Below are 24,594 nucleotides of genomic sequence, written 5' to 3'. Positions count from 1 at the left end.
ACAAAATTCAACCTAATATCGGGATGCAATGAAAAGGTATTTACCAAAGCTTCAGACAGTTTTCTCTTTCCTATGCTGTCCCATATCCTGGTTGTCACACGATTCTCACACATATCTGGCTATCCTGTTCCTTTCCCCCTCCTTCCCACACTCACCTCCCATTCCCAAGCCCACAATTTCCCTTTTAATCGCCCCACCTTTCCCCCTCCTACACATTATCTTCCACTCATATCCCTCCCTTCGACTTTACATTTCATTCCTCCTCTTCTCTCCTTATCTGATACCCTTTTGTCTCCTTTTCACTTGGGCAGTCAAGGTGGCGCAGCGGTAGAGTTGCTGCCTTCGTGAACGCAGCGCCATTGACCCGGGTTCCATCCCAATTATGGGTGCTGTCTGTACGGAGTTTGTACGTTCTCCCCGTGACCTGCGTGGGTTTTTTCCGAGATCTTCGGTTTCCTCCCAAGACGTACAGATTTGTAGGTAAATTGGCTTGGTAAATGTAAAAATTGTCTCTAATGAGTGTAGGATAGTGTTAATGTGCGGGAATTCGCTGGTCAGCGCGGACCCGGTGGGCCGAAGAGCCCGTTACTGTGTTGTATCTGTAAACTAAACTTCAAGCCTTTTTCATTTACTCCACCCATCTGGCAATCAATCCCTTCTCCTCCTCACCTTGCCAGGCTCAGTCATGCCCCTCCTCTCTTTTCCAGCTTTCTCCATCCCCCTACCCGACTCGAAATGGCATCTATACATTCCCTCCGCAGATCCAGCGTGACATGCTGAGCTCCTCCAACACTTTGCTCAAGATTGCTGCATCAGCGGTTCTGTATGCCTTCAGACTGTTTTGTTGCATTTTGAGGTCCCATCAGATCTATTAATTAATTATTTCCTACTACATTCAGCTCAACGTTACTTTCTATTCTTTGAAAAAATGTACGCACTTTCTAATAGGTAGAAAAGGGCTTACATTTTTTTTATGCGCTTACCATTTTTGTCTGCTTTCAAAGTCAAAGAAGCTAGGCTTTGGAAGATCGCATTTTCCACATGTGATCTAGAAAACAGAACCCAAAAATAACAACTCAGTCAGCAACAGAAACAGGTCCAATATCAACAAAAATCACTGAAATGTTCTAATGTCATAGAACATGGACAAATTTGTCTCCCTCTCTTTGGTAAGATATAAGAATTAGATCATAACAAAAAACAGAAAATGTTATTACCATCAACAGCCCAGATAGCATCTATGGCAAAAGAAGCAGCCAAAGTTTGGATCAATAATACTTCATCCCAGTGACAAATTATTAAATAAATGAAGGATCATTGATCTGAAACACAGAGTTGTGTTTCCACAGATGCTGCCTGACCTGCTGAGTGCTTCTAGCATGCTCTCATACGTTCATAATTGATAGGAGTAAAATTAGGCCATTCAGCCAATCAAGTCTACTCCACCATTCAATCGTGGCTGATCTATCTCTCCCTCCTAACCCCATTCTCCTGCCTTCTCCCCGTAACCCCTAACACCCGTACTAATCAAGAATCAATCTAACTCTGCCTTAAAAATATCCATTGACTTGGCCTCCACAGCCTTCTGTGGCAAAGAATTCCACAGATTCACCACCCTCTGACTAAAGAAATTCTTCCTCATCTCCTTCCTTAAGGAACGTTCATTTATGCTGGGCTCTGACCTGTAGTCCGAGACTCTCCCACTAGGGACTCTCCCATTCTCTGTTTTTGTTTCAGATTTCTAGGCTCTGCTGTATATTGCTTCAGAAAATAATTTAATTTCATTGCAATGACAAGAGTCCAACAATGAAAAGAGCTAGGCTTTTTATCCAATATAAAGACAAACAAAGACTACTGTCTGTAGCTGCTAAACCTATTTATACTTCACATGCTATCATTAAGATTTTTTATGTCTGGTGCAGACTGTTTTACATCCTGTTTAAAAAGAGAAAGAGCTTTTAATATACAGTAAATGTAAATCGGGAGGTGCATTTATAAAGAAACTAATTTATATCATTCCAACACATTAGAGGATTCCATGATGCAGCAAAAAATTCATGAAGGAATCTCCTCTTTCAGGTAATATCAAGAAAGGAAAGCAACACCATCTGCAAGGAACTGCAGTTGCTGGTATAAAAATGACACAAAATGCTGGACAGCCTCTCAGGAGAACATGACCAGATAACGTTTTGCGTCAGGACCCTTCTGTCCTTCGTAACTTTAGACTTTACAGATATAGCTTGGAAACAGGCCCTTGAGTCCATGCTGACCAGCAATCACCTCGTACACCAGCACTATCCTACACACCAGTGTGTAGGATAGTGTTAGTGTAAGTGATGATCGCTTAAGGGCCTGTCCCACTTGGGCGACCTCATCCGCGAGTTCAGCGAGTTTGCCCTCGATTCATACTCGCAGCATGGTCCACACAAGGTAATAGGAGGTCTTTGTAACTCTCCTTCATGCTCGAGAGTAGTCTCCGCGTACTCGAGGCCTCAGCTAGGTCGCAGCGGTTTTTTCAATATGTTAAAAAATGCACGCGAGTAAAAAACGGTCGCCATGGAAAAAATCGATACTTTTTTTACTCGTAGGTTTAGTCGTAGTAGGTCAGCATGTTAGTCGTAGGTAGTCGAAGCTGGTCTTCAACATAGTCTAAGGAGGTCGAAGGAGGTCTTCTACAATCGGAGGTCTTCAACATGTCTTTTTTTTCAAACTCTTCTAAACTCGCCAATTAGGTCGCCCAAGTGGGACAGCCCCTTTAGGATAGTGCTAGTGTACGAGGTGATCACTGGTCGGCATGGACTCGGTGGGCCGAAGAGCCTGTTTCCAAGCTGTAACAGTAAAGTCTCAAGTCTAAATAAAAATCTTCATTTAGGCTGTGGGCCGAGCATCAAAAATGTGTCTAGAAATGGGATTTCGTGACCCAAGTCACCAAACTACATGAAGTTTTCACATATTGTGTTAAAAAAATTATATAAATCACCCTTGCAACTCAATATGAAGAAGACTTGCACATTTTTATTAAATTAGAGAAAAACCGGAAAAATTTCGGGTATTTTTTAGTCCAATCAAAGCACGTTTAACATTGATTTGTCTGCCAGTTGGCCAATCATGCGCTTTGTTTCAGGCTAGCACACAAAATGGCTAAGGGGGCTTCAGAGATGCCTGTTTTACTGGAGATCACGATTTGTTATTCTGTGGAATAAATGTCGTGGAAAGTTGCAGCAGGTAATTGTATTTAGTGGGGAAAAGCATTAAAAAGGCTGAAGAAAGTGCTGCGAAGTGGATTAAAGTGCAAGAAAGCCTTGAAAGCAAAGTCCCTGCTGAGGTCCTGGAACACAAAGATTTAGACAGCCAGGGACCAACTCTAACTAAAAGGTAAGATCTAAAGTTTGAATTTATGAAAATCTATCTGTATGGAGTTTAATTAATTTAATTGCACCATTTTATAATGTGAATAAATTCATTCATTCATTCACTTACTTCATTCATTCATGAAGTTGAGGGCCTAAACTATATGTATCCATAACACTGTCAATTAAACATTGTCACTAATGCCAGCCTGTTGTAGAGTAATAAGTCTTTAACAGCTCATCTCGGAGCTGCCTGTGAAAACTTACCGGGAAAAAGTGCTCCGATCGCGGGACATAGGTACTCGCGGTAAAGTGAAGCCGCGGTCTCAATTAATAAGCGGCCGATTCGCGAACGCGGAGCCGCGGATCATCTCCTCGGGCGGGCGGGGAGGGGGGGTGGGGGGGGAGGCTGTACATAGTGTCGTCTATAGCGGTCGTTATCAGACCCCGACAACGGGGGAAAAACGGAGGGATATCTGACAATTTCTCACTGCAATGGAAGCATATAAATAGCGATCGTTATCCCTCCGGTTTTTTTAGGTTGCCAAATTGACGAGTTTAGAAGAGTTTGAAAAAAAAGACATGTTGAAGACATCCGACTGTAGAAGACCTCCTTAGACTATGTTGAAGACCAGCTTCGACTAGCTACCACTAACTTTGGGACAATTGAAAATTGGAAAAGTGGAGAGTGAAGACAACCGCCCTTAGACTATGATGGGATGAGGGTATATATCCAGGTGTATCTACCTGCGTGTAGCGGCTGTACAGGTAGAGCAGATCCTCTCTGCTGTAGGGGCGAGGTGGGGTGGGGGTGAGGGGGGGGGTGGGGTGGGGGGGGTATATATCCAGGTGTATCTACCTGCGTGTAGCGGCTGTACAGGTAGAGCAGATCCTCTCTGCTGTAGGGGCGAGGTGGGGGTGGGGGTGGGGGGTTATATATCCAGGTGAGTATCTACCTGCTTGTAGCGGCTGTACAGGTAGAGCAGGTCCTCTCTGCTGTAGGGGGGTGAGGGTGATGGGGGTGGGGTATATATCCAGGTATATCTACCTGTTTGTAGCGGCTGTACAGGTAGATCAGGTCCTCTCTGCTGTGTGGGGGGGGGGGAGTGAGGGGGGTATATATCCAGGTGTATCTACCTGCTTGTAGTGGCTGTACAGGTAGAGCAGGTCCTCTCTGCTGTAGGGGGGTGAGGTGGGGATGGGGTGGGGTTAAGGGGGGTTTATATCCAGGTGTTTTACATGTTTGTAGCGGCTGTACAGGTAGAGCAAGTCCTCTCTGCTGTATGGGGGTGAGGGTGGAGATGGGGTGGGGATGGGGTGGGAGTGAGGGGGGATATATATCCAGGTGAGTATCTACCTGCTTGTAGCGGCTGTACAGGTAGAGCAGGTCCTCTCTGCTGTATGGGGGTGAGGTGGGGATGGGGTGGGGGTGAGGGTGGATATATATCCAGGTGAGTATCTACCTGCTTGTAGCGGCTGTACAGGTAGAGCAGGTCCTCTCTGCTGTAGGGGGTGAGGGTGGGAGTGGGGTTTAGGGGGGTTATATCCAGGTGTATCTACCTGCTTGTAGCGGCTGTACAGGTAGAGCAGGTCCTCTCTGCTGTAGGGGGGGTGAGGTGGGGGTAAGGGGGGGTTATATCCAGGTGTGTTTACCTGCTTGTAGCGGCTGTCATTTGGCAACCTAAAAAGCTGCCTAGGTTACCCGGCTGGCAACAGTGAAAAAAAGTTAAGCGAGAGCCCTGACAAGTCTAAATAAAAATCTTCATAGAAATCTGACCTAAATTGCCTTTCTTTTCCCATGTTGACATGCCCTCTCCTGTTAATGCTGCTGTTTACTTGCCAGGGTATGTCTCTGAGGTATTATCAGGCATGAACTGCCTGTATTTAATGCAGGCCATCCAGCTTCCTCTGAGCCTGAAGTTTGCATATCCTCATTCAACTGGGTCATTGGGCATTGATCAGCATAGGCCTAAGAACCTGTTTGCTGCACCAGTTGCTGGATAAACTTGCAGGGTTTCATAAGCACGGCAAAGCTCCCGAAATAACGGTTCAAATAGAAGGACGCCTACCCAAAATGTCATGAGGTATATTCCAAAGGGTCTATTCCAGGGGTATGTTTCAGGCTGAATATCTTGTGGGACATATTTGAGGGGGTATATCCCAGGAGGTATATTTGAGGGGAGACATTCCACAGGTAAATTCCAGGGGGTATATCCCATAGAAGATAGACACAAAATGCTGGAATAACTCAGCGAGACAGGCAGCATCTCTGAACGTTTTAAGTTCAGACTGAAGAAGTGTCTCGACCCGAAAAGTCACCCATTCCTTCTCTCCAGAGATGCTGCCTGACCCGCTGAGTTACCCCAGCATTTTGTGTCTATCTTCGATTTAAACCAGCATCTGCAGTTCTTTCCTGCGGTATATCCCATGGGGTATACTTGAGAGAGTACTTGCCAGAGGGTATATCCCAGTGGGTATATTTTATGGGTGTATTGCAGGGGGTACATCCCGCGGGTATATACCAGGTGAGTATATTTGAGAGAATATATTTGAGGGGATATATTTGAAGAAGTTTATTCCAGGGGGTTTATCCTGTGGGGTTAATTTGAGGGGGTATATCCCAGGGGATCCTGGGGGTAATATTCCAGAGGTATATTTCATGGGTATATATGACACGGTATTTCCCAGGGTGTATATTCCCGGAGTATATTTCAGGGAGTATATTTTAAGGGGTATATCCAGGGAGGGGTATATCCTAGGTGTATATGGGGGTGAGGTGGAGGTGGAGGGTGAGGGTGGGGTTGAAGGTGGGGGTGGGGTTGAGGGGGGATGGGGGTGGAGATGGGGGGGTTATATGCAGGTGAGGGGTTTACCTGTTTGAAGCGGCTGTACAGGTCCTCTCTGCTGTAGAGCAGTGATGGAAGTGGGGTTGGGAATGGGGGTGAGGGTGGAGGTGAGGTGTTTACCTGTTTGAAGTGGCTGTACAGGTAGAGCAGGTCCTCTCTGATGTAGAGCAGTGGTGGGGGTTATATCCAGGTGTGTTTACCTGCTTGAAGCAGCCGTACAGGTAGAGCAGGTCCTCTCTGCTGTAGAGCAGTGATGGAGATGGAGATGGAGGTGGGGGTGAGGGTGGGATGGGTGTGGAGGTGAGGGTGAGGGGGGTTATATCCAGGTGTTTACCTACTTGAAGCGGCTGTACAGGTAGAGCAGGTCCTTTCTGCTGTAGCGGGGTGTGGGTTTAGGGGGGTATATATCCAGGTGAGTATCTACCTGCTTGTAGCGGCTGTACAGGTAGAGCAGGTCCTGTCTGCTGTAGGGGTGTGTGTGTGTGGGTGGGGGTGGGGGGGTATATATATCCAGGTGTGTTTACCTGCTTGTAGCGGCTGTACAGGTAGAGCAGGTCCTCTCTGCTGTAGGGGTGTGTGTGGGGGGGGGGGGGGTGGGGTGTGTGTGTGTAGTGGGGGTGGGGGTGTGTGTGGGGGGTGGGGTGTGTAGGGGGGGGGTGTGTAGTGGGGGTGTGTGTGGGGGGGGGTACACATATCCAGGTGTATCTACCTGCTTGTAGCGGCTGTACAGGTAGAGCAGGTCCTCTCTGCTGTAGGGGGGTGTGTAGGGGGGGGGGGGGGTGTGTGGGGGTGTGTGTGGGGGGTGGGGGGGGGGTGTGTAGGGGGGTGGGGTGTGAGGGGGGGGTACACATATCCAGGTGTATCTACCTGCTTGTAGCGGCTGTACAGGTAGAGCAGGTCCTCTCTGCTGTAGGGGTGTGTGTGTAGGGGGGTGGGGTGTGGGTGGGGTGTAGGGGTGTGTGTAGGGGTGTGTGTGGGTGGGGGTGAGGGGGAGGGGGGTGTGTAGGGGGGGGGGGGTACACATATCCAGGTGTATCTACCTGCTTGTAGCGGCTGTACAGGTAGAGCAGGTCCTCTCTGCGCAGTCCCCCTGTCGCCAGCCGGGTGACGTGCACGGCCGCCTGCTTGAATTGCGCGCGCAGCTGGGGCTCGCACCCGTCACTGGCCCCGGGCTCGCTCCCGCCGCTGGTGCCAGGCTCGCTCTCGCCGGCCGCGCGCTCCCGCTCCCGCTCCCGCTCCTCATCGCGCGCCCCCGCCATCCGCTGCCCCCTGGTCCCCCTGGTCCCCCGGTCCCCGGTCCCCTGGTCCCCCGCTGGTCAACTCCTCACTAACTGGCGCTGGCGATCACACACCGGCCGCCGCGCCCGCTCCATCCACGCTCCGGGTGCAGCACCACGTTCCCGCACGAACGTTCCGCCTGTGTTGTGCAGCCTAGTCCCGCCCCCTCCCTCAACTGCTGCCTCCAACACCCCGGGCAACGCATCCTGCTGCACGTATCTGCTCCCTCCATGCAGAGACCAGCTCTCTCCTCGCCCTGCATCTCCTCGTCCTGCATCTCCTCACCCTACATCTCCTCACCCTGCATCTCCTCACCCTGCATCTCCTCACCCTGCATCTCCTCACCCTGCATCTCCTCACCCTGCATCTCCTCACCCTGCATCTCTTCACCCTGCATCTCCTCACCCTGCATCTCCTCACCCTGCATCTCCTCACCCTGCATCTCCTCACCCTGCATCTCCTCACCCTGCATCTCCTCACCCTGCATCTCTTCACCCTGCATCTCCTCACCCTGCATCTCCTCACCCTACATCTCCTCGCCCTGCATCTCTTCACCCTGCATCTCCTCACCCTACATCTCCTCGCCCTGCAGAGAGGAACTGTCCTCTGCATCTCCTCACCCTACATCTCCTCGCCCTGCATCTCTTCACCCTGCATCTCCTCACCCTGCATCTCCTCACCCTACATCTCCTCGCCCTGCAGAGAGGAACTGTCCTCTGCATCTCCTCGCCCTGCATCTCTTCATCTTTCATATGAAGAAAGACTGGATAGACTCGGCTTGTACACGCTTGAATTTAGAAGATTGAGGGGGGATCTTATAGAAACTTACAAAATTCTTAAGGTGTTGGACAGGCTAGATGCAGGAAGATTGTTCCCGATGTTGGGGAAGTCCAGAACAAGGGGTCACAGTTTAAGGATAAAGGGGAAGTCTTTTAGGACCGAGATGAGGAAAACATTTTTCACACAGAGAGTGGTGAATCTCAGGAATTCTCTGCCACAGAAGGTAGTTGAGGCCAGTTCATTGGCTATATTTAAGAGGGAGTTAGATATGGCCCTTGTGGCTAAAGGGATCAGGGGGTATGGAGAGAAGGCAGGAACAGAATACTGAGTTGGATGATCAGCCATGATCACATTGAATGGCGGTGCAGGCTCGAAGGGCCGAATGGCCTACTCCTGCATCTATTTTCTATGTTTCTATGTTTCTCCTCACCCTACATCTCCTCATGCTGCATCTCCCTGCAGCGAGTAACACTCTCCTCACTGTATACCTTCTCACCGAAGAGAGTGACACTCGTCTCACTCTGCATCTCCTGCCTGCAACGTGTAACTCTCTCCTCACTCTGCATCTCCCTACAGAGTGTAGCCCTGTAATGTGTGACCCTCTCCTCTCTCTGCATCTCCTCATTCTACTTCACTCCCTGTAACTCTCTCCTCACTCTGCATGTGTAAGAAGGAACTGCGGATACTGGTTTACACTGAAGATAGACACCAAGTGCAGGGGTAACTCAGCGGTTCAGGCAACAGTCTGGAGAGGAGAATTAGGTGATGTTGCAGGTCGAGACCCTTCCTCTGGAGAAAAGGATGAAAGGTCTCGACCTGAAACGTCACCTACGCCTTTTCTCCAGTTGCTGCCTGACCTGCTGAGTTACACTAGCTTGTTTGTCCATCCTCACTCTACATCTCCTCCCTGCAACGTGTAACACTCTCCACACTCTACGTTTCCTCCCTGCACCTAACATGGACTGTCCGTTACTTAAACTGTTTGTCATGAACAGTCCATAACTTGAACTGTTTGTAATACGGTCTGTTCGTAATTTAAAATAGATACAAAATGCTAGAGTAACTCAGCGGGTCAGGCAGCATCTCTGGAGAAAAGGAATAGGTGACGTTTCAGGTCGAGACCCTTGTTCGTAACTTAAACTTCGTAACCCAGACTGTGAGTCAGTAGGTGTCCCACAGCTAAAGGTCCATCAAGTCTACTCCGCCAGTCAGTAGCCAACCTACTGACTCCCACAGCTATCTAGACCACCCACCCTGCCTCCTGGAAAGACTCTATCCCCTACTCCCAATTCCTCCGTCCACGCCGCATCTGCGCCCAAGGTGAGGTGTTCCATACCAGGACATATGAGATGTCCTCATTCTTTAGGGAATGGGGGTTCCCCTCTTCTATCATAGATGAGGCCCTCACTTGTGTCTCCTTGGTACCCCGCAGCTCCGCCCTTGCTCCCCCTCCCCACAGTCGCAACAAGGACAGAGTCCCCCTAATCCTCACCTTTCATCCTATCAGCCGTCGAATACAACACATAAACTTCTAACATTTTTGCCACCTCCAACGTGATCCCACAACTGGCCACATCTTAGAAACATAGAAAATAGGTGCAGGAGTAGGCCATTCGGCCTTCAATATGATCATGGCTGATCATCCATCTCAGTATCCTGTACCTGCCTTCTCTCCATACCCCCTGATCCCTTTAGCCACAAGGGTCACATCTAACTTCCTCTTAAATATAGCCAATGAACTGGCCTCAACTACCTTCTGTGGCAGAGAATTCCAGAGATTCACCACTCTCTGTGTAAAAAATGTTTTTCTCATCTCGGTCCTAAAAGACATCCCCTTTATCCTTAAACTGTGACTCCTTGTTCTGGTCTTCCCCAACATCGGGAACAATCTTCCTGCATCTAGCCTGTCCAACCCCTTAAGAATTTTGTAAGTTTCTATAAGATCCTCCCTCAATCTTCTAAATTCTAGCGAGTACAAGCTGAGTCTACCCAGTCTTTCTTCATATGAAAGTCCTGCCATCCCAGGAATCAGTCTGGTGAACCTTCTCTGTACTCCCTCTATGGCAAGAATGTCTTTCCTCAGATTAGGAGACCAAAACTGTAGGCAATACTCCAGGTGTGGCCTCACCAAGACCCTGTACAACTGCAGTAGAACCTCCCTGCTCTTATACTCAAATCCTTTTGCTATGAATGCTAACATACCATTCGCTTTCTTCACTGCCTGCTGCACCTGCATGCCTACTTTCAATGACTGGTGTACCATGACACCCAGGTCTCGTTGCATCTCCCCTTTTCCTAATCGGCCACCATTCAGATAATGGTCTACTTTCCTGTTTTTGCCACCAAAGCGGATAACCTCACATTTATCCACATTATACTGCATCTGCCATGCATTTGCCCACTCACCCAACCTATCCAAGTCACCTTGCAGCCTCCTAGCATCCTCCTCACAGCTAACACTGCCCCCCAGCTTCGTGTCATCCGCAAACTTGGAGATGTTGCATTCAATTCCCTCATCCAGATCGTTAATATATATTGTAAATAGCTGGGGTCCCAGCACTGAGCCTTGCGGTACCCCACTAGTCACTACCTGCCATTCTGAAAAGGACCCGTTTACTCCTACTCTTTACTTCCTGTCTGCCAGCCAGTTCTCTATCCACATTAATACTGAACCCTCAATACCGTGTGCATTAAGTTTGTATACTAATTTCTTATGTGGGACCTTGTCGAAAGCCTTCTGAAAGTCCAGATATAACACATCTACTGGTTCTCCCTTATCCATCCTCATGTTACATCCTCGAAAAATTCTATAAGATTCGTCAGACATGATTTACCTTTCATAAATCCATGCTGACTTTGTCCAATGAATTCACCACTTTCCAAATGTGTTGCTATCCCATCTTTTAATAACTGATTCTAGCAGTTTCCCCACTACCGATGTTAGACTAACTGGTCTGTAATTCCCCATTTTCTCTCTCCCTCCCTTTTTAAAAAGTGGGGTTACATTAGCTACCCTCCAATCCTCAGGAACTACTCCAGAATCTAAAGAGTTTTGAAAAATTATCACTAGTGCATCCACTATTTCTGGGGCTACTTCCTTAAGTACTCTGGGATGCAACTTATCTGGCCCTGGGGATTTATCGGTCTTTAATCCATCCAATTTACCTAACACCACTTCTCGGCTAGCCTGGATTTCACTCAGTTCCTCCATCTCATTTGACCCCTGCTATTTCCGGCAGGTTATTTATGTCTTCCTTAGTGAAGACAGAACCAAAGTGGTTATTCAATTGGTCTGCCATGTCCTTGTTCCCCATGATAGACTGGTGCAGAGGGCAGGGATTCAAGTTTCTGGATCATTGGGACTTCTTTTGGGGAAGGTGGGACCTGTACAGAAAGGATGGGTTGCACTTGAACCCGAGGGGGACCAATATCCTGGCGGGGAAATTTGCAAAGGCTATTGGGGAGACTTTAAACTAGAATGGTTGGGGCGAGGGACTCAAATAGAGAAAGCTAGTAGACAGAATGGGAGGCAGGAAGCAGAAAAGGGAAGCACTCGGACACAAGAGGAGAAAGAAGAAAAAGGAAATAAACAGAGAATAAGAGGCGGGGGGTTTCTTAAATGTGCATATTTTAATGCTAAAATATTTATTGTAAGAAATTGTAAGAAAGGTGGATGAGCTTAGAGTCTGGATAGACACCTGGAAGTATGATGTTGTGGTGATCAGTGAAACATGGTTGCAGGAGGGCTGTGATTGGAAACTAAATATTCCAGGATTTCGTTGCTTCGGGTGTGATAGAATTGGAGGGGCAAGAGGTGGAGGTGTTGCATTGCTTGTCAGGGAAGATATTACAGCAGTGCTTTGGCAGGATAGATTAGAGGGCTCATCTAGGGAGGCTATTTGGGTGGAACTGAGAAGTGGGAAAGGTGTAGCAACACTTATAGGGGTGTATTATAGACCGCCAAATGGGGATCGAGAATTGGAAGAGCAAATATGTAAGGAGATCGCAGATATTAGTAGTAAGCACAAGGTAGTGATTGTGGGAGATTTCAACTTTCCACACATAGACTGGGAAACACATTCTGTAAATGGGCTGGATGGTTTGGAGTTTGTAAAATGTGTGCAGGATAGTTTTTTGCAGCAATACATAGAGGTACCTACTAGAGGAGGGGCAGTGCTGGACCTCCTGTTAGGAAATGAGACGGGACAGGTGGCGGAGGTATGCGTTGGGGAGCACTTCGGGTCCAGTGATCACAATACCATTAGTTTCAATATAATTATGGAGAGGGTCAGAACTGGACCTAGGGTTGAGAATTTTGATTGGAGAAAGGCTAACTTTGATGAGATGCGAAATGATTTAAAAGGAGTGAACTGGGACATTTTGTTTTATGGGAAGGATGTAGAAGAGAAATGGAGGACATTTAAAGGTGAAATTTTAAGAGTACAGAATCTTTATGTTCCTGTTAGGTTGAAAGGAAACAGTAAAAAGTGGAAAGAGCCATGGTTTTCAAGGGAAATTGGACACTTGGTTCGGAAAAAGAGGGAGATCTACAATAATTTAGGCAGCATGAAGTAAATGAGGTGCTTGAGGAGTATAAAGAATGTAAAAAGAATCTTAAGAAATAAATTAGAAAAGCTAAAAGAAGACATGAGGTTGCTTTGGCAAGTAAGGTGAAAGTAAATCCAAAGGGTTTCTACAGCTATATTAATAGCAAAAGGATAACAACGGATAAAATTGGTCCATTGCAGAGACAGAGTGGACAGCTATCTGCAGAGCCAAAAGAGATGGGGGAGATATTGAACAATTTCTTTTCTTCGGTATTCACCAAGGAGAAGGATATTGAATTATGTGAGGTAAGGGAAACTAGTAGAGTAGCTATGGATACTATGAGTTTCAAAGTAAAAGAAGTACTGACACTTTTGAAAAATATAAAAGTGGATAAGTCTCCAGGTCCTGACAGGATATTCCCTAGGACATTGAGGGAAGTTAGTGTAGAAATAGCCGGGGCTATGACAGAAATATTTCAAATGTCATTAGAAACGGGAATAGTCCCCGAGGATTGGCGTACTGCGCATGTTGTTCCATTGTTTAAAAAGGGTTCTAAGAGTAAACCTAGCAATTATAGACCTGTTAGTTTGACTTCAGTGGTGGGCAAATTAATGGAAAAGATACTTAGAGATAATATATATAAGCATCTGGATAAACAGGGTCTGATTAGGAACAGTCAACATGGATTTGTGCCTGGAAGGTCATGTTTGACTAATCTTCTTGAATTTTTTGAAGAGGTTACTAGGGAAATTGACGAGGGTAAAGCAGTGGATGTTGTCTATATGGACTTTAGTAAGGCCTTTGACAAGGTTCCTCATGGAAGGTTGGTTAAGAAGGTTCAACTGTTGGGTATAAATGCAGGAGTAGCAAGATGGATTCAACAGTGGCTGAATGGGAGACGCCAGAGGGTAATGGTGGATGGCTGTTTGTCGGGTTGGAGGCAGGTGACTAGTGGGGTGCCTCAGGGATCTGTGTTGGGTCCTTTGTTGTTTGTCATGTACATCAATGATCTGGATGAAGGTGTGGTAAATTGGATTAGTAAGTATGCAGATGATACCAAGATAGGGGGTGTTGTGGATAATAAAGACAATTTCCAAAGTCTACAGAGTGATTTAGGCCATTTGGAAGAATGGGCTGAAAGATGGCAGATGGAGTTTAATGCTGATAAATGTGAGGTGCTACACCTTGGCAGGACAAATCAAAATAGGACGTACATGGTAAATGGTAGGGATTTGAAGAATACAGTTGAACAGAGGGATCTGGGAATAACCGTGCATAGTTCCTTGAAGGTGGAATCTCATATAGATAGGGTGGTAAAGAAAGCTTTTGGTATGCTAGCCTTTATAAATCGGAGCATTGAGTATAGAAGCTGGGATGTAATGTTAAAATTGTACAAGGCATTACACGCAATTAACTTTTTAAACTCCGTACGGTGAGGAAATACGAATAAGCGTGGCCCTTATGTATTATGAAATGTGTCTGTTTGTATGTATATCTACGTTACGAGTTGAATGTTTGATGAAATGTTGGAACCTGTATCGAGCTGTACTGAGAACAAATTCCACCAGCCTGGCTGTGTGGTCATTAAAAAAAAAAAAATACAATACAATACATTGGTGAGACCAAATCTGGAGTATGGTGTACAATTTTGGTCGCCCAATTATAGGAAGGATGTCAACAAAATAGAGAGAGTACAGAGGAGATTTACTAGAATGTTGCCTGGGTTACAACAACTAAGTTACAGAGAAAGGTTGAATAAGTTAGGTCTTTATTCTCTGGAGCGCAGAAGGTTAAGGGGGGACTTGATAGAGGTCTTTAAAATGATGAGAGGGATAGACAGAGTTGATGTGGACAAGCTTTTCCCTTTGAGAATAGGGAAGATTCAAACAAGAGGACATGACTTCAGAATTAAGGGACAGAAGTTTAGGGGTAACATGAGGGGGAACTTCTTTACTCAGAGAGTGGTAGCGGTGTGGAATGAGCTTCCAGTGGAAGTGGTGTAGGCAGGTTCGTTGGTATCATTTAAAAATAAATTGGATAGGCATATGGATGAGAAGGGAATGGAGGGTTATGGTATGAGTGCAGGCAGGTGGGACTAAGGGAAAATAATTGTTCGGCACGGACTTGTAGGGCTGAGATGGCCTGTTTCCGTGCTGTAATTGTTACATGGTTATATCAATTTGCCTGTTTCTGACTGCAAGGGACCTACATTTGTTTTAACTAATCTTTGTCTTTTCACATATCTATAGAAACTTTTGCAGTCTGTTTTTATGTTCCCTGCCAGTTTTCTTTCATAATCTATTTTCCCTTTCCTAATTAAGCCCTTTGTCCTCCTCTGCTGGACTCTGATTTCTCCCAGTCCCCTGGTAGGCTGCTTTTTCTGGCTAATTTGTATGCTTCATCTTTTGTTTTGATACTATCCCTGACTTCCCTTGTTATCCATGGATGCACTACCCTCCCTGATTTATTCTTTTGCCAAACTGGGATGAACAATTGTAGTTCATCCATGCAGTCTTTAAATGCCTTCTATTGCATATCCACCGTCAACCCTTTAAGAATCAATTGTCTGTCTATCTTGGCCAATTCACGTCTCATACCCTCAAAGTTACCTTTCTTTAAGTTCAGGACCCTTGTCACTCTCCATCCTAATGAAGAACTCAACCTTATTATGGTCACTCTTGCTCAAGGGGCCACGCACAACAAGACTGCTAACTAACCCTTCCTCATTACTCAATACCCAGTCTAGAATAGCCTGCTCCCTCGTTGGTTCCTCTACATGTTGGTTTAGAAAACTATCCCGCATACATTCCAAGAAATCCTCTTCCTCAGCACCCCTGCCAATTTGATTCACCCAATCTATATGTAGATTGAAGTCACCCTTTTTAACTGTTTTATCTTTGTTGAACGCATTTCTAATTTCCTAGTTGATGCCGTCCCCAACTCCACTACTACTGTTAGGTGGCCTGTACACAACTCCCACTAGCGTTTTCTGCCCCTTAGTGTTTCGCAGCTCTACCCATATCGATTCCACATCCTCCAAGCTAATGTCCTTCCTTTCCATTGCGTTAATCTCCTCTCTAACCAGCAATGCTACCCCACCTCCTTTTCCTTTCTGTCTATCTCTCTGAATATCCCTGGATGTTCAGCTCCCAGCCTTGATCACCCTGGAGCCATGTCTCCGTGATCCCAACTATATCATATTCATTAATAACTATCTGCGCATTCAACTCATCCACCTTATTACGAATGCTCCTTGCATTGAGACACAAAGCCTTCAGGCTTGTTTGTACAACACTCTTACCCCTTATACAATTATGTTGAAAAGTGGCCCTGGATTTGTCTGCCCGCCACTTTTTTTGGCACCTTGCTACCTATTGCTTCTACCCTCATTTTACACCCCTCTGTGTCTCTGCTCATGCACCCATCCCCCTGCCATATGTTTAAATCCTCCCCGACAGCATTAGTTTAGTTTAGTGCCCAATCCCCCAAGGACATTGGTTCCATTCCAGCCCAGGTGCAGACCGTTCTGTTTGTACTGGTCCCACCTCCCCCAGAACTGGTTCCAATGCCCTAGAAATTTGAATCCCTCCCCCTTGCACCATTTTTCAAGCCACGTATTCATCTGCAATATCCTCCTATTTCTACTCTGACTGGCCCGTGGCACTGGTAGTAATCCAGAGATTATTACCTTTGAGGTCCTACTTTTAAGTTTATCTCCTAGCTCCCTAAATTCACCTTGTAGGTCTCATCCCGTTTTTTAACTATATCGTTGGTGCCAATGTGCACCACGACAACTGGCTGTTCACCCTCCCCCTCCAGAATGTTCTGCAGCCATTCAGTGACATCCCTGACCCTTGCACCAGGGAGGCAACATACCATCCTGGAGTCTCGTTTGTGGCCGCAGAAAAGCCTATCTATTCCCCTTACAATTGAATCCCTATTACAATAGCCCTTCCACTCTTTTTCCTCCCCTCCTGTGCGCAGAGCCACCCACGGTGCCATGAACTTGGCTGCTGTTGCCTTCCCCTGATGAGCCATCTCCCCCAACAGTATCCAAAATGGTATACCTGTTTAGGAGGGAGATGACCGCAGGGGACTCCTGCACTACCTGCCTACTGCTATGCTGGCTATTGGCCACCCGTTCCCTTTCTGTCCGCTTAACATTTATCTGCGGTGTGACCAAATCGCTGTACGTGCTATTCACGACTTTCTCAGCATCGTGGATGCTCCAGTATGAATCCAACCGCAGCTCCAATCGTTCAATGCAGTCTGCCAGGAGCTGCAGCTGGACACACTTCCTGCAAACGTAGTCACTAGGCACACCAACCATATCCCTGAACTCCCACATCTTCCCATCCCCACCCCTTTCTGCTTTCCACAGAGACCGTTCCCTCCGCAACTCCCTGGTTAACTCGTCCCTTCCCAACCAAACCACCCACGCCCAAGGTACTTTCCCCTGCAACTGCAGGAGATGCAACACCTGTCCCTATAGCTCCTCCCTTGACTCTGTCCAAGGACCCCGACGCTAGGTCAAAAGTGAGTATTTCACTCTGTGAGCAGCAGCTCATAAGTTCTAGGAGCAGATTTAGGCCAGAATCAAGTTTACTCCGCCATTCAATCATGGCTCACCATATGTTAACCCACTCATCCCTGGGATCATTCTTGTAAACCTCCTCTGGACCCTCTCCAGAGCCAGCACATCCTTCCTCAGATTTAGTTCCCAAAATTGCTCACAATACTCAAAATGTGGCCTGACCAGCGCCTTGTAGAGTCTCAGCATTACATCCCTGTTTTTGTATACAAACCCTCTTGAAATAAATGCTACCATTGAGTTTGCTTTCTTTACTACTGATTCTACTTGCAGATTATTTTTTGGGAATCCTGCACCAGCACTCCCAGGTCCCTTTGCACCTCTGAATTCTGGATTCTCTCTACATTTAGAACATAGTCTACGCCTTTATTCCTACTACCAAAATGCATGACTCCACACTTTGCGACGCTGTATTCCATCAGCCACTTCTCTGCCCACTCTCCCAACCTGTCCAAGTGCTTCTGCAGAGACCCTGCTTTCTCTACACTACCTGCCCCTCCACCTATTTTCATATCATCTGCAAACTTGGCCACAAAGCTTTCAATCCCCTCGTCCAAATCATTAATATACAACGTGAAGAGTAGCGGCCCCAGCACCGACCCCTGCGGAACTTCGCTAGTCACTGGCAGCCAACCAGACAAAGCCCCCTTTATTGCCACTCTTTGTCTTCTGCCATCCAGCCAACCTGCTTTCCATGCTAGTATGCATCTGCCCTTTGATACCATGGGCTCTCATCTTCACAAAGTCACGTTATTGTATTGTATTGTATTGTATTCAAATTTATTGTCATTGTCTCAATTAGAGATAACGAAATGAATTTTCCTTACAGGCAGTATCATAAAAATTAATAAATAATAAAACATATTAAAAATAAAATTGAATTAAAAAAAGAAAAGCACAAACACAGAAAGTCCACGACACAACATAACACAGTGGCACCAAGGTGAGGAAGGCACCATAGTCCAGCCTGCCTCCCCTCCGATCTTCCCAGATGTTCATCCGTGGTCTGGGCCTTCCGAGCACCCGCAGTCGCCGCACCGGGCGGCCCGATGTTCAGGCCCTCACGCCGGACTGGTGGAACACCGACGCCGATCCCCGACGGTGAACATCCTCCTCCTCAGCGGCCCGGACCTCCTAATCAGCCGCCTCCCGCAGCCGGAGTCCGCAGCTCCCGAGTCCGCAGGCCGAGCCGGGCGGAGTCGCAGGACCCCGCGTTGTTGATCAGCGCCGCCCACGTTGGGAGCTCCGCAAACCGCAGCTCCATGATGTCGGTGCAGCAGGCCCAGCACTCCAGGCCCCAGACGGCGATCCCCGGTAAGGCATCGCCAGCCCCGGGATGTTACAGCGCTGTCCCGCCGCTGCTGGAGCTCTGGTCGATCCCGGCTGGAAAGGCCGCGCCAATCCAGTAGGTAGGCCGCTGGGGGGGTGAGGACGCGACTCGAAAAATAGTCGCGTCCTCTCCAGGAAGCGACCGAAGGACGGTATCCCCCTTACCGTGCCCTCTTCCCCCACATAAAGACATTTAAAAAAACATAAAAAACACACTTTAACATAACTAAAAAAACAAAAAGATACCGGGCTGAAGGTGGAGGCTGTTGGCACCAGCGCCACCGGAAGTACAACATGTAGAATTATACATGTAGAATTAGGCCATTCAGCCCATCAAGCACTCCGCCATTGATCTCTGCCTCCTTACTCCATTTTCATGACCTCCCCATAACCCTTGACACCCATTCTAATCAAGAATATGTCCATCTCTGCCTTAAAAATATTCACCGACTAGGCCTCCACAACCCTCTGTGGTAATGAGTTACTCAGATTAACTACCCTCTGACTAAAGAAGTTTCTCCTTTTTAAAAGAGCGCCCTTTAATTCTAAGACCTCTGGTCCTGGACTCTCCCACCGTGGAAACATCCTTTCCTTCTTCTTAGGCCCCCTGCGGTCGTGACTGACATTCATGTGTCCAGGGTGCTATTCCCTATATGGAGGATGCCTGTGCGTGACTTTGTTTAACGTGGGGAGACTGGTGCACAGACAGCCACCCCACGGTCCTTGACAGATTTGGGTCAGGATCCAGTGGCATGGAGTCCAAGTCGACCGGAGACCCTTTTCTGCTGCAGCCTTCATCCGCTTTCCCAGCCGTTGTGACGCTCCACTAAAGTCAGCCATCGTCTTCCGCCTGTTCCACCGTTGAGGTCTTGGTTGGATTGCTCTTTATTAGGGATCTCCCCCTTGACCTTACCGCCATGGGTGGCCTTAACAGGAGCATAGCTCCAGACAGCATCGCTCTCAGGATCTCAGGTCCACACAAGCTTCTCCACCACGACAAGGTGACAATCCACGGAGAAGAACATCCACTCACATCCACTCTCTCTATGCCTTTCATTATTCTGTATATATTTCATTCTGTATAGCCTCACGTGTGGCACCTTATCAAAGGCTTTCTTAAAATCTAAACATCTTAAACATTCACTGACTCCTTCGTCTGTCCTACTATTTACTTCTTTGAAGAGTTCCAGTAGATTTACATAGAAAATAGGTGCAGGAGGAGGCCATTCAGCCCTTCGAGCCAGCACTGCCATTCATTGTGATCATGGCTGATCGTCCCCAATTAATAACCCGTGCCTGCCTTCTCCCCATATCCCTTGATTCCACTAGCCCCTAGAGCTCTATCTAACTCTCTCTTAAATCCATCCAGTGACTTGGCCTCCACTGCCCTCTGTGGCAGGGAATTCCACAAATTCACAACTCTCTGGGTGAAAAGGTTTTTTCTCACCTCAATCTTAAATGGCCTCCCCTTCATTCTAAGACTGTGGCCCCTGGTTCTGAACAAGATCAGGTGTCAGGCAAGATCTCGCCTTCACAAAACCATGCTGACTTTGGCCTATTTTATCATGAACTTCTTCGTACTTCGTAACCTTATCCTTCATAAACACTCCACTGCGGCGAGCCTCAACGACTTCCGCCCAGTTGCACTTACCCCCATCATCACCAAGTGCTTCGAGAGGCTGGTCCTGGCACACCTCAAAGGCTGCCTACCCCCCACATTGGATCCCTATCAGTTTGCCTACCGCAAGAACAGCAGTACGGAGGATGCCATCTCAACGGCACTTAACTCCGCCCTCTCCCATCTCGACAACAGAGACACTTACATAAGAATACTGTTCATTGATTACAGCTCAGCATTCAACACCATTATACCCTCTAAACTGATCACCAAACTCGGTGACCTGGGCATCGACCCCTCCCTCTGCAACTGGATATTGGACTTTCTAACCAACAGACCCCAGTCTGTTAGGTTAGACAAGCACACCTCTTCAACCCTCACACTGAACACCAGCGTTCCACAGGGCTGTGTGCTGAGCCCCCTCCTCTACTCCCTCTTCACCTATGACTGCACACCTGTACATGGTACTAACACCATCATCAAGTATGCAGATGATACAACGGTGATTGGCCTCATCAGCAACAACAATGAGTCGGCCTATAGGGAGGAGGTCCAGCTCCTAGCAGCATGGTGCGCTGACAACAACCTGGCCCTTAACTCCAAGAAGACCAAGGAGCTTATTGTAGACTTCAGGAAGTCTAGGGGCGGCACGCACACCCCCATCCACATCAACAGGATGGAGGTGGAACGTGTTTCCAGCTTCAGGTTCCTGGGGGTCAACATCTCCGATGACTTCTCCTGGACCCACAATACCTCAACTCTGGTCAAGAAGGCTCACCAGCGTCTCTTCTTCCTGAGGAGACTGAAGAAGGTCCATCTGTCTCCTCAGATCCTGGTGAACTTCTACCGCTGCACCACCGAGAGCATCCTTACCAACTGCATCACAGTATGGTATGGCAACTGCTCTGTCTCTGACCGGAAAGCACTGCAGAGGGTGGTGAAAATTGCCCAACGCATCACCGGTTCCTCACTCCCCTCCATTGAGTCTGTCCAAAGCAAGCGTTGTCTGCGAAGGGCGCTCAGCATCGTCAAGGACTGCTCTCACCCCAACCATAGACTGTTTACCCTCCAGGTGAGGCAGAGGTTCACTTGCACCTCTTCCAATCTCACCTACTGTATCCGCTGTTCCAGGTGTAAATTCCTGTATATCGGCAAGACCAAGCGCAGGCTCGGCGATCGTTTTGCTAAACACCCCCTACTTATTCCGCCTAAACCTATCTGACCTCCCGGTTGCTCAACACTTTAACTCCCCCTCCTATTCCCACACTGACCTTTCTGTCCTGGGCCTCCTCCATTGTCAGAGTGAGGCCCAGCGCAAATTGGAGGATCAGCATCTCATATTTCGATTGGGCAGCTTACACCCCAGTGGTGTGAATATTGACTTCTCCAACTTCAAGTAACCCTTGCTTTCCCTCTCTCTCCATCCATCCCCCTTCTCCGACTAGTCTGACTGTGCCTGGTTACATTTTATCTGTGCTTCGTGGTCACCTAAACAATGATCTATTCTACATTTTCCTTGATCTGCATCCCCTTTATGTCTCGTTTTCACACCTTACTTCCTTATCTCGGTGTCTCCCCCTCCCCTGACTCTCAGTCTGAAGAAAGGTCTCGACCCGAAACATCACCCATTCCTTCTCTCCAGAGACGCTACCTGTCCCGCTGAGTTACTCCAGCATTTTGTGTCTATCTTTGTTGTCAACCAGCATCTGCAGTTCCTTCCTACACATTTGGTCTTCCTTATCTATCCAGGGTGATTAGGGTGTACCGAGCACCCTCATTCCATTGAAGGATCATTGTTCACAGTTCTGTCTAGGTCCTTATCAGTTGCAAACATGTGCTCACAAGCTGGTCTTTGTCACTGTGTTTAGCAAGACTGTTCTCAAGCTGTTAACGTTTTAAAAAAAAAAAACTAACCCCATAAGGAAGTGGTGGTGTTGGCGTGCTTACTTGGCTCTGCTCTCACTCCCCATAACTCTTCTCTCACACCCCAACCCCCCACTCGTAACAAGGACATAATCCCCCTTGTCCTCACCTTCCACCCTACCAGCTGTCACATACAACAGATAATCCTCCGACATTTTCTCCCACCTCCAACGGGATCCCACCACTGGCCACATCTTCGCATCTCCTCCCCTGTCTGCTTTCCGCAGAGACCGCTCCCTCCGTAACTCCCTGGTCGATTCATCCCTTCCCACCCAAACCACCCCCTCTCCTGGCACTTTCCCTTGCAACTGCAGGAAATGCTACACTTGTCCCTTTACCTCCCCCCTTGACTCCATTCAAGGACCCAAGCAGTCGTTCCAGGTGCGACAGAGGTTCACCTGCACCTCCTCCAACCTCATCTATTGCATCCGCTGCTCTACATCGATGAGACCAAGCGCAGGCTTGGCGATCGCTTCGCCCAACACCTCCGCTCGGTCCGCCTTAATCAACCTGATCTCCCGGTGGCTCAGCACTTCAACTCCCCTTCCTTTTCCAAATCCGACCTTTCTGTCCTGGGCCTCCTCCATGGCCAGAGTGAGGACCACTGTAAATTTGAGGAGCAGCACCTCATATTTCGCTTGGGTAGTTTACACCCCAGCGATATGAACATTCACTTCCCCAATTTCAGGTAGTCCCTGCTTTCTCCCTCTTTCCCCTCCCCTTCCCTGCTCTCCCACAGCCCACTGTCTCCGCCTCTTCCTTTCTTCTTCCACCCCCCCCTCCCCGCCCACATCAGTCCGAAGAAAGTTCTCGACGCGAAACGTTGCCATTTCCTTCTCTCCATAGATGCTGCCTCACCCGCTGAGTTTCTCCAGCATTTTTATCTACCCACTTGGCTAATGTTAGATGTTTGGTTAACTTATCCTTTTATGGCTTCTGACCATCAGGTGGCGCCATCCGCACATTGCTTAAACTCAATTCTAAACACTAAATGATCATGTTAATCAGGGAACAGACTGCAATTGAGTTAAGCTATTTTTTTGAGAAGTTAGCAATAGGCTCGCATTATGTAAAGTGACAGCCTTGCAGAAGTGAACGTATTTTGAGTAAATAAATGCCAACTGAGCTCTGTAAATATATGCACTCACCAGGAGCTAAAAATATAGGTGTGCGAGGAACTGCAGATGCTGGAATCTTGAGTAAAACACAAAGTGCTGGAGTAACTCAATGGGTCAGGCAGCATCTGTGGAGAACATGGATAGGTGACGTTTCACAGAGTGCTGGAGTAACTCAGCGGGTCAGGCAGCATCTGTGGAGAACATGGATAGGTGACGTTTCGGGTCGGGACCCTTCTTCAGATTGATTGTAGTGAGGGTAGGAGGGTGAAAGCTGGTAAATAATCATAGGGGCAGGACAAAGCCTGGCAAGTGATAGGTGGATACAGGTGAGGAGAGTTTGATTGGAGTTGCAATGGCAGATGGGTGGAGAAAGACTAGAGATCGAACGTAGACAAAAGGGTGTGAGATAAGGAGAGACGAGGAGTGAAATGTAAAGCCAGAGGGAGGGATATAGTGGAAGGGAACTGGGGAGGGGGAGTGGGTTGAACAGGAAGGGGAGGAGAGGGAAAAATATAAATTCGTTAAAAATTTTAGACACAAAATGCTGGAGTGATTCAGAGATACAAGCTCCATCTCTGGAGAGAAGAAATGGGTCGAGACCCTTCTTCAGACCGTCTGAAGACGGGTCGAGACCCAAAACGTCACCAATGTTGTTCTCCAGAGATGCTGCCTGGCCCGCTGAGTTACTCCAGCATTTTGTGTCTATCTGGTGAGACCACATCTGGAGTGTTGTGTACAGTTTTGGTCTCCTAATTTGAGGAAGGACATCCATGTGTTTGAGGCAGTACAGCGTAGGTTCATGAGTGATCCCTGGGATGGCGGGACTGTCATATGAGGAAAGATTGAAAAGACTAGGCTTGTATTCATGGGAGTTTAGAAGGATGATGGGGTATCTTATAGAAACATATATAAAATTATAAAAGGATTGGACAGGCCAGATGCAGGAAAAATGTTCCCAATGTTGGGCAAGTCCAGAACCAGGGGCCACAGTCTTAGAATAAAGGGGAGGCCATTTAAGACTGACGTGAGAAAAACCGTTTTCACCCAGAGAGTTGTAAATTTATGGAATTCCCTGCCACAGAGGGCAGTGGAGGCCAAAGTCACTGGATGGATTGAAGAGTGAGTTAGATAGGGGCTAGTGGAATCAAGGGATATGGGGAGAAGGCAGGCACGGGTTATTGGTTGGGGACGATCAGCCATGATAACAATGAAT

At 47.7% G+C, this 24,594-nt stretch overlaps 1 protein-coding gene across 2 annotated transcripts in view; it reads right to left on the bottom strand.

The window, feature by feature from the left end:
* Positions 1 to 24,594, bottom strand: part of c10h1orf21 (chromosome 10 C1orf21 homolog) — a 448,119-nt gene that overhangs the window by 188,659 nt on the left and 234,866 nt on the right. The window contains exons 1-2 of one of the 2 annotated variants that reach the window (XM_033027871.1): positions 7,237 to 7,470; positions 984 to 1,048 (exon numbers count right to left, since the gene is read on the bottom strand). In XM_033027871.1, coding sequence (XP_032883762.1) covers positions 984 to 1,048; positions 7,237 to 7,455 — 284 coding nt within the window. In that variant the 5' untranslated portion in view covers positions 7,456 to 7,470. Of the gene's footprint in view, positions 1 to 983; positions 1,049 to 7,236; positions 7,471 to 24,594 lie in introns of those variants that run through there. The other variant, XM_033027870.1, reaches the window with a different exon arrangement.

Source organism: Amblyraja radiata, chromosome 10 (assembly GCF_010909765.2).
Source record: "Amblyraja radiata isolate CabotCenter1 chromosome 10, sAmbRad1.1.pri, whole genome shotgun sequence".
Lineage (NCBI taxonomy): Eukaryota > Metazoa > Chordata > Chondrichthyes > Rajiformes > Rajidae > Amblyraja > Amblyraja radiata.
The sequence above is the reverse complement of the archived record's forward strand: the minus strand, read 5'-3'. Positions and strand labels throughout refer to the sequence as shown.